The sequence below is a fragment of the Gallus gallus genome, chromosome 4 (genome assembly GCF_016699485.2).
Source record: "Gallus gallus isolate bGalGal1 chromosome 4, bGalGal1.mat.broiler.GRCg7b, whole genome shotgun sequence".
Classification (NCBI taxonomy): domain Eukaryota; kingdom Metazoa; phylum Chordata; class Aves; order Galliformes; family Phasianidae; genus Gallus; species Gallus gallus.
The window spans coordinates 5,878,835-5,895,621 of NC_052535.1; the positions used below are offsets into that span (position 1 = coordinate 5,878,835).

Here is a 16,787-nt window from a genome sequence, read left to right on the forward strand (position 1 = left end):
AAAACAAATATCAAGTGATGGATGTTGCTCGATGTCATACACAGGCAACTCCTTGACTTCATTTAGCTTAACCTGTATCAAATACTGTTTTGTTTTCATATTGTTAGTGCTTCTGCTACTTCAAAATTATATCAGCTGTAAAGGATAAAACTTCATTTCAGAAAGTTGTCATTTCACACTATTGTACCACTCTGGAAGTTCTCTTTTTCCTCAGAACTTACTAATTTGAAAACAATCGGGTTTTACAGGAATCAGAAATCACGGGGAAAAAAAAAAATCACTAATTATTTCACATCAGCAGGTGTCTACTTCTGCACGGCATTTTTGCAAAATGACTGAAGTCTCACACTACTGGCTAATGCTCCAATTAAGCAGCTGTGCTTTAATTAATTTTAAAACAGGTAGACAATATCATCAGTGCTAAAGCACTGATGCACATTGGAAGTCTAAAATGGGACTCCAGGGAAATACCAAGTTCAGTAAAAGATGTTAAGTGTAAATAGAAGTAGCATTAGGCTAGAAATAAGCAAACAATAGCTGCACAGAAGAAGTGTCAGATAAATGCACACTTCCAGTTCTAAATACATACATTATTTAGTTTTAATGAAACACCTTATGGAGCCCTAATTTCTATTAAAAGGCACTATGTCTATATAGCTACATCCTCAGATAATGTACCATCATCATGCTTGCTTGAATGACTCTTGTTATGCTCCTACTATGACATGACTTAATAAGCCAAAAGTACATGTCCAATCCAAACAGAGAAGGTGCCATCTGCTATGATTGCTTTTGCCCTGAAGAGATGTTGATTTAATGGCTTATGTTAATACATTGCACATAAAGAATGATTTTATAAGAAACAAGTTAATGAGTCTTGCAATTGTATATTTATTACACGTATTTTTTTGTTTGTTTCTTTGTTTCCTTGGGATGTTTTTCGATTTTCTTTCTAAGTGGTGTTTCTATGTTTGGCTTTGTTTGGTTTTTTGGCTTTTTGTTTGTTTTTTAAATCAACAAGGTAAAAGTCAATGACATTAAACCAAATTTCATTTGGAACAATATTAGTATTAGATCAATATGCAATGAGTAGATGCAATCATATTACAGAATATCAAAAGAAAGATAAGGAAATATTTCAGTTAAAAATGATTTCAAAAGAACATCAGAGGTAGAAAGATATGACCATTGATCTTCATTTAATCTCAGGCTTTCAGAAACACCCATGTTCATAGTAGGCAGCATTTGTCAAGCATTTCAACCTATATTTTATATTTATTCTAAATTGCTAATATTAGAAAATAATTTGCTTATTTATGACAATATGATTAAAAACTTACGGGAAAAAAATGCAAGTGTGTTTTATAACTTTTCTACTTCTGTACTTTAAAACAATAAAAATAAATACAGTCTTAACTGACTCCAGTATCACTGAGTTGCATGTGGGATTCTCTACGTTATCAAGTAGGTAAATTTTTTTTGTTTGTTTTACATCATTTCTTGTTAATACTTTTTAATTGCCAACCTTTGAGTAATTTAACTAATACATTTTCATAAAAGAAATTCTGGCTTGATATTTTCAAAATTGACAATTTTTGAAGTAAAGCAGAAACCTCACTGTGTGGATATTATAAAAAACTGATGATTAAAATAAAGTTTTACCAAACTTCTTAGAGCACAGCTGTAGATAACATACAGTCTATGAAAAGGGAGGATACCTTCCATGTAGTTTAATTTTGTGCTCTTCCTGAACTGTAGCTTTCTTTATCTTTCTATTGTGGTACTTAAGCAACATGAAATCTGTAATTGCTGCATTACGAGAAGAAAATAAGTTGAATTTCTTATGAAAATAATATGTTACATTCTAATAGAAATTTCTGGGCTATTCAGGTGTATATAGACAGTAGAAAGCCTTTATATGCTAAAATGTAAGCAGTAATGAATATGTGACACAGTAAAGGACTCAGTATCCTAAAATGACTACTTCACTTGGGAGAGCACAGTTCTTTTTGACAGAAGCAGCAATAACACTCCACTGCACTACTCTCTCTCTCTCAAAAAAAAAAACACAGCCAAAATCAGACATATTTGTGATAAATTTATGAGAATTGGATAGGTCAGGAATTAACTGAAATTGTCATTATCAGGAAGAATAACTTAAAATCCTTCATATCCATACAAACTTTTGGCTGTGGTTCCTAGAAAATGTCAGCATACAAAATCATATTTTGAAAGTTAAAAAAAACTCACACCCATTTCTTCATGCAGAATATTAGAAAACAACACGCAAAAGTATCAGTGAGCATATATTAGAAAAACAAACAACAACAACAAAACTACTAAACCCACCTGCAGTTGTAAGAATTCATGGTTCTCCAGTCCTTCAACAACTGGAGAGAAGCGTTCTCTATTATTCCTTTCAGCAGCAGTTGTTATGGCTCCTAAGACCTTGTCCAGACTAAGAAAAAAGTTAAACTGTCAAAAATCATACCACAGCCAACATTCTCATTCTAAGGACACAGACAACTGTCTGCATCAAAACATGCACTGTTCTAAACTGTCTTTAAATCTGATAGATTTCCCTGTGGCAAGGTTACAATTCCTGATCATATTTCCCAGGTATATATGAAATTACTTACATTTGCTTGTTTTCAGCAGCCATTTATAAACAGTTATGGCTCAATAAGTCTCCTCCACAGTAAGCCATTACATTTTTTTCAGACCTTCCACACAGGCCATGTTTCACAGATTATCTACTTATACTTTGCTTTTCCCTGATTTAATACTGCATAAATGCATCAGAACAGGTGAAAGTCTCTTCTCATTTAAACTATAAGAAGCATTAAAAAACTAAACATAACACATTACCTTTGTTTCATAGACAAATTTTCTCATTGCTTCCTAACTAACATCTCATACATTCAAAATAAAGTATGATGCTTTAACATCTTTCTTACATTCTTTCCTCTCCAACAATGCAAATGGCAGAAAGTATTTTCACTGTTTCTGTCATCATATGCGGTTGTTTTGGATCGATCGCTCTTGACAGAAGTAAAAGACTTCTTTCATCTCCAAGAATCCGCTGCAGTCCATACTTAAATAAACAAAAAGCTTACAGTGAAAAGATAATATTTGCCTCAAATACTCATCATCATCAGATTTCAGAACCTTAGGTATCCTCAAAGACACACACTCTCGCACGAAACTTGATAATGTTCTACTAAAGCCTTCTGGCTGTTACTGCTTGGGATGCAAATCAGTCTTCAAATCTTATATGTGAAGGTTTTTCCCAAGGAAAAAAAGAATTCTTAAAAAAGATACTCAACCTCATAAAAGTCAGAGACCCATTTACTACTACTCTTTATCTGAAAAACCTCAAAAGTATAAAAAGTTTATTCTCACATTTCTACTACTCTCACATACCCCTACAATCCAAAAGTGTACCAGTCTCTGGCTAAGTCAAAATATTTCACCCAACATTCTGAATGAGAGAGGTAAAAAAAAAAAAAACAAAAAAAAAAAACAGCCTTTTATTTACTGTATACCTGCAAAGGAAATTTAATAGTATAAGACAAAAATAAAAACCCATAACCCAAACCTTAGAGATTGTCATCTCCTTAAAAATAGTTTGGTTTCTTTTTTTGTTTATTAATCAATTTTCATTAACTACAGGTTAGAAAAATCAGACCTCCAATTGTTGGATGCTACACTTTATGTGCAGGAATAGCAAGGAGAATAAAAAAGAAACATGAACATTGAAATTTACTATTCCCACATCATCAGACAGGCTAAAAGATCTGAGTAAACATCCAGTGCATACAGCAAGCTATTCCGTAAGTGTTTTAAATTTTACTAAACTAAATAATAGCAGTTAATAAAATTAACTTTAATATACAGTTAACATTTATTATGGGTGTAGAATAAACCACTGCAATATCACCTGGATAATTTTGCTATACTGATAGGTAACTCTCAAGTTTAACATGTAAACTTCTAAAACCATTTCTCATACTTCAAACAGGAGTAAATCATATTAGAAATAGATTCAACTTACTCTAAACCAATGTTTTATTCTTTACCCACTGCATTCCAACTTAGAAACAGTAGCTAAAATGTTATAGATCAAGTGAAAAGTGCATTTTATTAAAAAAAAAAATTAACATAATCCCAAAGTATTTTTCCTTCCTTCCACATGGAAATTAATTTCCTTATCCACTTCCAGTGCAAACGGTTATCTTTTGCCAAATATTTTCATTCCTAAAATATCATTAGTACTAACAAAGTAAAGACAACTCATTTAACAGGAAGATATTTGAACAAGACTCAATAGAAAGTTACACTAACTTTCTAGCCTGCTGACAATGGATATACGAGATACCCTTCCTTTTCAAAATTTCAACATGCCACATTCATCTTGAAACCAAAAAACTATCATACTAGAAGTATACAAGTTAAAAATATTTCTTACTTTGTTGTTCATGAAAGCTTTAAGGCATTGGATGAGTTTATGTTGATTCTTCTTGTCAATATTTTCTTGTCTTGGAATGGAGGAAAAAATAACATAAGTACAGTATTCACTAGCCAACCCCAGCCATCCCCTCAAATGATTCAATTCCTTACTGTTTCTTATCCAAAAGCCTTTCCAAGGCATCCAAAAGTAGTCCGAGGCCTTCATGTCCAAAATTGTTAACCCAGCTAGAAAAAGGAGGAAAAATGGTTTTCATTATTTATTAATCAACATTAAGTTTGCAAAGCTATGCCTCTGTACCTCCAATACTGCTAGTACATCTCTTCAGGTACAGTGCTTTAAGTCTCACTTTACAGGATGACCCAAACAACCATTAAGACCAATGCTTAGTTCAAAAACTTGACTTCGTTATGAGCCAACACAAAATGCAAAAATACTTCAGACAACTGCAAACAACTCATTTATCATTTTCCAGCGTGCTAAGAACTACTGTGTGGTGCCAACAAGCGTGTGTATGGGGTGTTTCACACACAGCAACTAATGGAAAAAAAAATCCCACATTCACACAAATTCTTTTAATCCTTGAAGTTAAATCTGCCCATATCTCAAATGTACCCTCTCTATCCCCCAAAAATCACTTCAAAATATTCAGTTCCCCATATGGTCCTAAACCATGCTTTCTAAGACATTGAAAAAGTTCCAATAAAACCAATGAATTCAGATTTTTTTTAAAAAAAAACTAATCAATAATAATCTTGTATCATTTAAACTCTGTTAGCAAAGTTACATTATGCCTCTTCAATAACAGAAATATGACAAAGTTTTTATCAGCATCTCATTAGGGACATACAGTACTTTAACAACTTCAGTCAAAACTTCTGTTTCAAATAAAACGGACTCAGTCTAGGTAGTTCACAGTAAGAACAAAGTTTCATGTTTAAACTAAACAGACTTAGAAAACTAGTTGGATCTAGCCCGAATACAATTGTACCATTCACATCCAGAGTAGGAACAAAATTTATTACAATCAATACAAAATTCATTCTCAAGATCAATTATAGCAGAGAGAGTTCCACTATCAGGCTTATTAACTGCAACTGCTTTTTATAGCAGCTGATTGTCAAGATACCTTCTAGGCAACTATTCATCACTTAATATAGAGCAGTTGTACTCTTTTTCGTTACTCTTTGTAACAGGATGCAAAGTATCACAGGAATGATTTAGGCAATCATTCTTGGAACACAATACAAGGAACTGTGAAGTAGCAGTAGAACAATGTATGGGAACTGTTGAATCACAGCCTGAACCTCTGACTGACTACCTGAGGCGAGCACTGAGTCAGCCATGGGAACACAGGTGAAGGCAATTCACCTGTGTGACTGGAAGGGGTGGAGCCAGGCTCCACCTCTCCTAGACCCATTTAGGGGCTGACTGTCACTGAGGAAGGATCTCTCCCTGGAGATTGCTCCTTGTGGAGTTTCTTGTGAGCCTACAACACAGGTGAGCACTTCTATTTATTTATGATTTCCAACGTGATAATCTTACTAAGCCTAACTTCTCTGTATACTTATTGATCATCCAATACTTTATAACACCTGTATTCTTATTGACCTTACAAGCAAGTTTCTACATAAAGGTGTATTTTATGCCTCCCTATACAGAGTTTTTCCAATATACTCTGAGAAAGCATATGTTATGATGTCATAGTCAGAAAAAGTGGCATATGGAAAAGCAGGAAAAAAATAATTTAATTGCTTCTCAAATTAACACAGAACTCAAAGCTTAACCACAAGCACTTTCTTTTGCAGAAGCTTTAATACAATCTGTAATTGAAGCTGTAACAAGTTAACAGGATTTATATGCATTAATTAAGACAATTATAGCATATACAATACAATAGCAGGTACAATAGAGCATAAATAAAACAAGCAAAGGGCAACAGAGAAACAGGGATATACAGTACACTATGATGGAATACAACATTTAAAAAAAAACCAAACCAACCCTACAAAAGTATTATTATTATTACCTGAAAAAAAGCTTTGGGAGAGAGCTTTGAGAGTCAAACTTTCATTTGAAGCTTCTTATGCAAACAGGAAAACTTTCCACAACTTCTCAGGATTTCCCAACATCACATAACTTGTTGGGTATCAGTAAGCTGAATGATTTCAGCATCATCACTAACCTAAGCTCTCTCACACAAGAGAGGTCTAGCAGCTAATATTCCTCAGAAACAAAAAAAATTTAAGTAGTAATGTACTAAGTCCATCCAGTTGCCAATTCTTTATGCATTAGGATAAAAATCTGTGCGCTTAAGACAAACTTCAGAGCGTATCTTGAGAACAGTAATTTGAGAAACTTTCTAGTTTTATATATAAAGTCACTTGCAGGGTAAAGACAAGATTTTGTTGTTTAAGTGTCTCACTTAATATCAAAGTAGAGCAGCTGTACAAACTAATATAATTTCCTCCTTGAAGAAAACTAGGGATCTCATCAGAAGGATCTCAGCAGAAATTACTTACCTAACTGGGTTGCTGGTTAAAGACACTCTCAACGATTCAAGGCAGTTAAGAAGTTTTTCTTCTGCAATTCCAGATCGTAACTCATGAATATACTCTTGAGATGACAGCGTGCATTCATGTTTGCTATTTTTGAGTCCACCCTATCACAGAAGACAGAATGCTCCTTAATGTTGCATAAATCATGGTAACATTTAAGTAGGTGGCAATATATAAGATCAATATTTTTGCATGAATTTCAAAAATTGCTCTTTTCTTCACAAAACTATTTTCAAAAATCACTCAGGTTTCTTAAAATGTAGAACATGTTAACTTTTGCATCATAAAGGTAAGTACCTTTCTGGAATCTTTCTCACTTTCTTGAGCAAAGTTCACATACTACATTCTTGGCTATAAAAATGTATTCCTGTCATTGTTGTATTTATTTGACTGCTTAGGACACAATCTCATGTAGCATTTATTTCAAAACACTATATGATAAATGATGTAGAAGAATTGACACAGAGCTCATCTCCCTGCTGTAGCGCTATTACAGAGGACTAACCATTTACAAAGCTATTTCAGCATTCAAGTGTATGTTAATCAGTTAGCATTCAGACAGTGTGCAAAACAATTTACCAAATACTGCAACTAATCTTTTGTACAGCTCTGATCATTTGCAGAAAAGATGATTTATCTAAGAAAAGTGGTTAAGGGTAAACACAGTCCCTTAATGCTCCTGACCTCTTTAAGCTCAACCGAAGAGAATCTGATAAAGATGTGTCATGGGTGTAAAGGCAATAATATATGTTTCAGACCTAAAACAGCATTTACATTTACATGGTTTTATTTCTATCAGGATCTTTGACTACTGTAACCTTCTACTGAGACCATTCCACAACACTAAAAATTTCAAGTTTGTTTTGCTTTACTGAAATTCTGACCTACCCATATTCCAATATTAATGCATATAACCAAGTTACCAAAACGTTCACAAAACATTTTAACAAAAACAGAAGTCAGGCAGAGACTATGAATGTCTTAAGTCAAGAGTGTCCTCAAGTTTGAGTCAGCTTTTGAAGATGTTTGCTGCAGACATGCAGTGTGCCTTTAGCTAAACAAAATGTGCCAGTTATGCATGAAAGGACCAGAATAGAGAGAAAGATAAGAAAAGGAATATAAAAGAACTACAGTCTGCCACTATCAATTTCCTAAACAAAAAGATGATGTTACATGAAAGATAAACTTGGCTTTAAATTAGAGAAGTATTAGCACTACTTATTAAAAAACATAATAGCACATAAAAAACCATTATTTTGAAAGACAGTGTAAAGAACTAGTAAACAAGAACAAATATATGCTGTCCATTCCACTGCATGAAAACCTAGGGAAGATTATACACAATTTTTTCATTTCAGAAAATAGATGTTCCTCAAATCTGGAGTGTATAAATAAATAAAAATCACAACACAGAAGCACTGCTGTAAGTTACACAAATATACAAAGAAAAAATAACCCAAGCTCCAATCAGGTGTCATTACATATTAAATTAAACCTTTAGAAAAGCTCTCTCAAAGAGGAAGAGATATATGGCTTTTAAAAGATTATTTCCTGCACCAAACCCTCCTACTGCATTCTGCTGTAGACTGCAAAAGAAAGTTCCTATACAGATGAGGAATTTAAGATTCTTTCATATCTAAACCAGGATATGCTCTTGCTGCCTCTGTTTTGCTTTGTTTTTCTTTCAATAGGCACTTGGGACATCAGTGAGGTTCCTCTCCTCTATGTAGCTCCGTTTTCCAAAGAAAACTGAAGGTTCCCTCAAAAAGAGGTATAGTTATCAACAGATTAAGTACAGGAACTGATAGCAGGATCCCCTACATCTTCTTATCATGTTTTACAGAACAGGTATTCTTCTCCATTGTTGGCAGGACTAAGCATCTTTAACTGCATAACAATAAGAAATCTCTCTTCTTCCCTTTTATCCCTCTCTCCTCTTCAGAACAGGTGGTTCAAAATCCATTCTCAAAGCCTTTCATTCAAACATTCCAAATTATGCTAGAGAATTCTCAGCTTCTTTACAGGATTATTTTCGGCAAGCATTTTCTCAGTCTCACTCCACCTATATTTCCTCTAGACATACTAAATGAAGCACTACAACCAGGAACTATTTCTTCTACTTATTCAAGAGTTCGATTTGCACGCTGTAAGTAATGCTATGCCTCTACATGGCTCAGGTTTTAATATACATATTTCTCAGTTATTTTGAATGCACAGTCTAGGAAAAAAAAAAGAGTACAAACTCTCAGTTAAGTAATAGGCTCCATGTGCAAGTTTCTGATAAGATCAAAGTCAAAAATGAAGTACAAAGGGATTCAAATGGCTTGGTCCCACACTAGAACTTGGAGAGATTAGTTTCTAACACTTTTGATTTTCACACTGATTTACTTCACAGCCACTCACCTCAGTATTACAACTAAGGTATGCAATTGAGTCATTGTGAATGACTCATGATGCATAATAATCACTCAAATGAGAGCTTAGGTCACATTTAAAATTCTTCTCTGAAGAAGTTAGAAATTATGAACTTTGAAAAAAGAAACATGCTGTAAGGAATTCCTGGAAGTATCACAGAAAACAAATGTATAAAAGAAAGCCTAGTATGCTTTCTCAAGAAGTGTAAATCTAATCAATTCAACTGTGTGCTGTATGTATTCCAGGCTGTAAGAGACAACAGTGACAGGACAGACAGCTTACAACACAACACAGTGAAGAAAAATGTAAGCATGTTTTTGTCTCTACACAGTTTTTTATTCTTTGGAAAACCAGGCAATATAATTAAAGATTTAAAATTTTTACTTGCACCTTATCTTCTACTTTGGCAACAAGTGATCTCAAAGCTAGCTACACGAAAACTCCTCAACCAGTAACATTAAATATTACAGGGGTATTTGGAAGTGCCCAGCTTTATACACTACTCAGATGTGTCACCAGAGGAGGCCAGTGAATAAGCCTTAGAACTACTGTCCAACAAAATGGGAACTCAAGCATTTTGAGCTTCTTGAGAAATAAGTAGGTATTCTGTCTGCTTAGTGGTGAAGAACTGTTGAGCATACCCACATCAAATGGATGGGCTTTAACTCTGAAGTACCAGACCAGAAAAAACTGTACAAGCTGCTCCTCTTTGGGACACCAGATAGTTAAGAACTCATTAGATCTCAAACTACAACTGTGTTCAGCTCAAGAACTCAAGATGTTTCAACTATTCTGCTTACGCAGATACTGCTTATTAAAGTGATCAAGCAGATCAGGAATATCACAAAGTCATAATGGTCACCCCTTTCAATTTACTGTACCTCTCACAGAAACAATTGGTACCTGCATAATATTAATATAATGGAAGTAGTAGCTTACCCTTCCCCCTCTCTATATATCTCACACTAAATTATTGGGGTCTTACATACTGTCCATTAAAATTTAATTGATTTCTTGCCATATTAATTAGAATACAACAATGAAGCCAGATTATGGTTTTTTTTTTTGTGGCAGCCCTGTTTATTTGAAAAAACATTGTTCACATGACTAAACATTGCATCAGCTCTTATATTAGAAATAAAGATTTCACCTAGTGCATAACCACTTCATTTCTCACATTTTAAGAAACATGAAAACCTATTACAAACAGCACCAACAATCTAACTCTAAATCAGAACATCCAGATTAAGCATCTCACAGGCAATATTTACAGCTGCCATTTCTGTGGAATTATCATCATCCTGAAAAGACAAGAAAGGCAGCTAAACAGTCAGCTAAAATGTAAAGTGAGCAGTAGCATGTGATGTCCCTAGTTAAGCTTGAGTTAAACCTCTGCATTCTCCACAAAACAGGCAAACCTCTTTCTCTGCAACTCTAGCAGTTGCTGAGAATTATTACTGCAATCTCTGTAATAGTAATAGCATCAACAGTCCAAAGTTCTCATGCCTAGACATAAGAACTGTAAATCTTCAGGAAAATAACTGTATGTGACATACACAACAAAAAAAATGAAGTGAACAAGATAGCTGTCAGTCACCCAGGAGGCTCTGTCTGCCTGGAGGCCCTCACAAAACAGTAGGTGTATTTACTTGCAGTTATTTTTCAATGTTATCATTCTAGTTCTGAGAGTACAACATTAATGCTCACAGCATTCCAGCAGATTAATCCAATAAAAAAAAAAAACAAACAAAACAAAGCCACGCTGAGAAGATGCACAAGATGCATGCATTATTTAAACAATAAGACACAGAAGCCATACACTAAGAGGCGTGTTTGTTATTTTCTATTTTGCAAATTATTTGTGCAAAAACATGCTTTTAACACAGAACTATTAATTTGAGGTCTGTCAAAGAGCAAGAACAGTTATGAAGACAAAAACATCCTCCTATACTATACTCTTCATTAACCGTTTTCCTACATTAAATTTCTTCACAAAGAAACTGTTCCTATCTATTCATGCTTTAAGGAAATGACATGGAAGCAGGAATTACTTGAAACTGGTTGGAGGTTAATAAAAAATTCTGAGGTAACTATTAGGCAGTTTTCTGTCAGAGGCCTTTCGGTTTTTGGGAGGCTTTTCCTTTTAAATATAAAACAGAAGTACTGAATACAATTTAAGTAATAAACCTTGCTACACTTGAAAAGCTTGCTTTGGCTACAATTAAAAATAAAATCCATCCATCTCTACTTTCAGGGATCATTTAAAATGTGTATGTAATCATTCCCAGAAAGTCTTTTGGATTTATCAAAAAAAATAAATATGAATGAATTCATATAAATGATATAAATGAAACCTCAATTTCTTCTTTAAGAAAACTAAACTTTACTAAATTCAACAGTGACTTAATATAAAATGTAACAGAGAACCTATTCGGAGAAAAGCTACGCTGCAAGTGATCTCATCTTAAACTACTTATCCTCTACGTTAATCCTATTCACACTGATATCCAGCAGCTGATGTTTTCACAACCACCCATGATTGCTAACAACTAGAACATCACCAAAATCCACATCTAGACAGAATGAAATATGCCAGCGACTAACTTAAAGTTTCCACTGACTGCCCTCAATAACAAGCAAGGTAAGGCTTGTTGCTCATGATGAACAACATGAATTTTTAGTTTCAAGTCTCTGGAAACAAATTCTTAAAAACTCAAAAAGGATCCTGCTCAGTGCAATAACTGAATTTATAATGGTAATGCCAATCTGATTTTGGTAGTCAATAATTATTGTGATGAAAGATGGATGCAGTAATGCCCACTAAACTTTTGAATCCATGACAGAAGTCCAGATTATTCTAACCTCATCTCTAAAAATCAAAATGTAAGAAGGAAACAAAACTGTCATGTTTATACTCACCGGAACTTTACTTCCGACTATCTGCATGCAGTGGTCAGCCAAGAGAAGTTATTGTGTGAAAAAGATAATAATAATAATACATAAATAAACACAGCAAAGTACTTAGTAGGATGTAGCATCACACAATTTCTTTTTCAGTGCTTACTTGTTAGTACTCAATTTTTTTTTTATCAAAATGTTTAAGAGTTACAGTTCCTCAAGAGGAAAACAGTAGTTCTTCTGTAGGAGAAATGATTCAAAATTACATTCCACTGATGAATCATCAGTACTTTACACATTTATAAACAAATAGCTAAACATCTAACTTGACATCAACATCTTGAGAGATTAAAGAGATATGCCATATTGTTAAAATGATCAGGTCAGATATTTTACATGACACCGAGAAAAACAGTAAAAACAAATGTCATACTGACTTCCTTGTACATATAACACTTCATTTACAATGCTACTTTTGAATTATTTAGATGATGTCATTGAATTTAATTAGGTTTTCATAATAAAAAACAGCCTACAGTTATAAATCTAACTTGCATTTCAGAAAAACTCATGTGGCATTTTTCTTCAAATGCTCAGTATGGATACTTTTAATTACATGGATAATTAACCAGTGATTTCCAAACTGACATGTTTCTTTTTCACCATCAAACAGCATTTCTGCATATACATGAACAAGAAGTTGACTTCACATAGAGTCAACGCTTCACAGAAAAGCAGTACATCTAGGCCCTGTTCTACCACTTTGTGCAAATGACCATGTTCCTGTATAATCTAGCACTACGGACTTCTCCCTAAATACTGTAGGTCTTTTCTTGTCAGCTATTTGCTGTGATCTGAATTTGATGGATCTGTTCAGCCTCTACCTGCTTCATTTTCTACTCATATTTTCCACTACTCATTTAGGAACCCTTTCAGAAGACAGTCCTTGCAAGTCTTTCACAATCACCTCTTCTCTCCTTGTGCTGATGAAGCTTCCTCCAGAAGCACAAGATGAACTGTCATTACCAGACAGGAAATCTTTCCTCCTAATTTACAGAGTTCTCCCATCAATGTTCAACTCATTCAGTACAACACCAGACGTCAATAAGTTCAGCTCTGAAACAGAATTCTAAGCCTTCACCATTTCCCAAGTACAATTTTCAAACAGTAGAAGAAATCAACCACAGATTAAGTACTCAACATCAAAGGATCCAGCCTATTAGCTTCCCTGCTTCCTCTGTCCTCCAAGGAAAAGGAAAGCTTTTTTCATCCACGGAAAATATCAAATTCCTTTCTCATCCAGAATTCTGAGGATAGCACAGTGTTTCAGAAAAGCATGGTCAAAGTGCTGCAGATGGCATACAATGCAAAGGATATGAAACACTGACTTTTAAATTTGGTTAAGACAACAGGAGCAAATGAGAGTCATATTTCAGATGAGTGGAGAGAGCTCAAAAGCTTTAACTAAAACAAACATGGAATGAAACTGGAAAAGCCACATCAAATGTCCAGTGTGTTTCACAAGCCATGAGCTCTAAGCAGAAGAAAAAGGCCAAAGTATCTTCAGTAGAGGAAAGATGAAAAATGAATAGTTATCTGTGACCACAGAAAGGAAGAAAAAATTACATAATATCATTTCTTATGTAATTTGGTGATTTCACAGAAGATAGAACTGAAGGTGTCCTGAGGAGAATCAAGTTTGCCAAGTCAGGATGTGGTATAAACTGGTTAGGTCTTGAATTCAACTAAGTCAGCATAGCAGTTTAACTAAACATAAGATATAATTAAAAATGAAAGCAAAGCTTTGCATTATTATAAGATTCCAATCAATATTTTTACATTTGAGTTGTACTTCAATTAAGATGTTAACTATTTTTAGGGTATGGAGAGACAAAAAAGGTCACTCATGGCTCCAAACAGACTTAAATACTACATTCAAATGCTGTGATTCCATTGCTAGGAGCATATAAAGTCAGATACAAGCCCTTTTTCTATTAGAAAAAAATATCTTGTGCATCTATAAAACGTTCACACTGAAGATGACTTAAGATCAAAGCATATGTTCATGTATTTGGGATTTTTAGTTTGGTGGGTTGTCTCCTGTCTTCCCCCTCCACTTCAATTGTCAGTGAGCCAATGTGTTATTGATTCTGTTACCTTCCCCCATGCTGCATCTCACAGGGTGGTAGTAACGTAGTCTGTTAAAATTTTCCAGCAGTTAGACATGCAATGGTAGTCATGCTTTTCTTACTCTACTACTGTATCATGGTAATCCAGGAGTCTACATTCCAATAACATTACAAAGAAGAGAGAGTGCATCATCTCCTAATTAGTTTTGGGAAAGAATTGCAGGTACTTCCATTGTGAAAATTTCTAGTGCTTCAACAAAAATATTCTTGTTTATTACAAAAAATTTGAGAAATAAAACTGATTAGCAAATAAAGATAAAACATTACAGAACAAGTAATAGTTCTCAGAGATAGTCTCGACAAAGTACATTAATTGAAAATATTCTAATATTCACTGCATAAGCTTGAATAGTTTGAGTGACTTATATGTTTAGCAACACAATGCTTGAAGCAGTTGATTACTCACATAACAGAGTAAAAGACTGCTGGTTTTGTTTAAGATAATTATGTGTAGGAATATCACCACTCTCAGAAGTGTAGGTCATCATTTGCTAAAGTTTTTTCTCATATAACTTCATATTCTCTAATGCAAAGCAATTAGGTTTAACAATTGCATGAGATTCTAGTTTTGATTTTTTTTCTTGAAGTTTAACTCCACCCAGTTGATTCTAAAAGCCAAAAGCTCATTTAATCAAGAAGCAGATAATATTAAATATAGCGTTATCTGTTTCTTGCAAGGAGACTCAGCTATGTAGAAAGAAGTGCTGCAGCTTTTAGGTATATGAGGAATTATTCTACTTAACAGGCTTAATTTCTAGTAAGATATAATAGCACTAAAAGGTTAAGAGTAAAAAAGAATGATATATTATCCTAATTTTGAATAAAACCATACGTATTCATCTAAATCAAGAAATACGTTGACAACAGATCTACATCACATGAAGTACGCTACTGCTCCTTGAATATGAAAAGCTACCCTCCTCTACCGCTTGCTCCTAGAACAGATAAGCTCTAAGCAGTACTGCAATTCATTCAATTCCTTAGAATTCAGTACAAGCTCCTTTAAAGTTCTATATACAGCAAATAGAGGCACAAGTCAGGATGCAGCAGATATGCAGTGAAATCAAAACATCTATCTGCATTCATGTTTCATACAACATCCATGTAGTTTTGTGATACATTCTCTTATTATGTATAAATAATATTTGCCATAGTCAATTTTTTAAGCACAGAAAAGGCATTAACAGTTTCATTTTATATCTATTTAGTGGTAATATTCCCACTATTGCAGAAAATAAATTACACATCTGTAGTATCTGAAATTGTCTCTTCATCCCAACCAACGTTGAACCATACAGTGGTTCCATCACATTTCCATTACCCTGAAATAGATCAACTTCAAAAATTCTTCAGGGAGAATACATTAGCTAAGGGTTATTTTATCATTTTCAGTATATAGAATGACCAACACAATTAGAAGGTTAAATATATAATTTTCTAGTCAAAAACATTTTCAAATTGTATTTTAAGACAATATTTTCACTAAAGGAACAATGCAATGTACCTTCAGGATATTTCTTAGCAGAATATTTAGTACCATCTCCAAGCCAGTTGCACTACTCAACATATTCAAATTAAGCTAAAATACTGACTTTATTTCCATTTTAAATCCTTTCAATATTTTTATTCTTTACCACTGAAAACAGTACAGATGTCATTACTGAAACTATGAAGTCACGCTGCCCTTTCCAAGTCCTTTTCATTCCAGAGATTCATATAACAAATTGCACAAAAATATTATCTATCTCTACATGAGTAGATTTACAATTTCTTGTGGTTTACAGAACAGCATTTAGTTTTCACACTGCTCAGAAACAACACAAATGTTGCAGACACAGTTGTAGACGCAGCTGCATTGTGTAAGTAGAGATTTTTTGCAGCCTCCCCTCCCTTAGAAGGTAAATCCAAAACAAAAAAATTGAAGTTATTAGTTTCACCTGTTCTGGAGAGGAAACTACTTACAGATTTAGCAGTGGCAGAAATGTACTGGACAACCATCTCACGTTTTGTGGATAAATCCTTCTCTCTTAGAGGAGCTTTCCGTTCTTCGTTAAGATTCATGTCCTCCTGTAAAGAAACAGATCACATGACATCAGGATTTTTATTTCATGGTGTCTGTTTTTTATTTGGTTGTTTTTGTTTTTTTTTTTTTAAATTGCTATTTTTATACTTCTTTTCCTATTTCAACTGCTCGTGTTTAAACAGAAGTGACTTCTTCAAGCATATCTGTATTTCAGTCTGTTTAATTCTGATCTACCT

General features: G+C 33.9%; 1 protein-coding gene across 9 annotated transcripts in view; it reads right to left on the reverse strand.

Annotated features, from left to right (window-relative positions):
* DIAPH2 (diaphanous related formin 2) overlaps positions 1-16,787 on the reverse strand; it is a 159,865-nt gene that overhangs the window by 126,575 nt on the left and 16,503 nt on the right. For 5 of the 9 annotated variants that reach the window (XM_015278159.4, XM_015278157.4, XM_015278156.4 and 2 more), the window contains 7 exons: positions 16,491-16,595; positions 12,361-12,381; positions 6,991-7,130; positions 4,621-4,695; positions 4,469-4,538; positions 2,958-3,094; positions 2,350-2,458 (listed from right to left, as the gene is read on the reverse strand). In XM_015278159.4, the coding sequence (XP_015133645.3) occupies positions 2,350-2,458; positions 2,958-3,094; positions 4,469-4,538; positions 4,621-4,695; positions 6,991-7,130; positions 12,361-12,381; positions 16,491-16,595 (657 nt within the window). The remainder of the gene's footprint in view (positions 1-2,349; positions 2,459-2,957; positions 3,095-4,468; positions 4,539-4,620; positions 4,696-6,990; positions 7,131-12,360; positions 12,382-16,490; positions 16,596-16,787) is intronic. The other 4 variants (XM_040698666.2, XM_015278161.4, XM_040698665.2 and 1 more) reach the window with 1 other exon arrangement.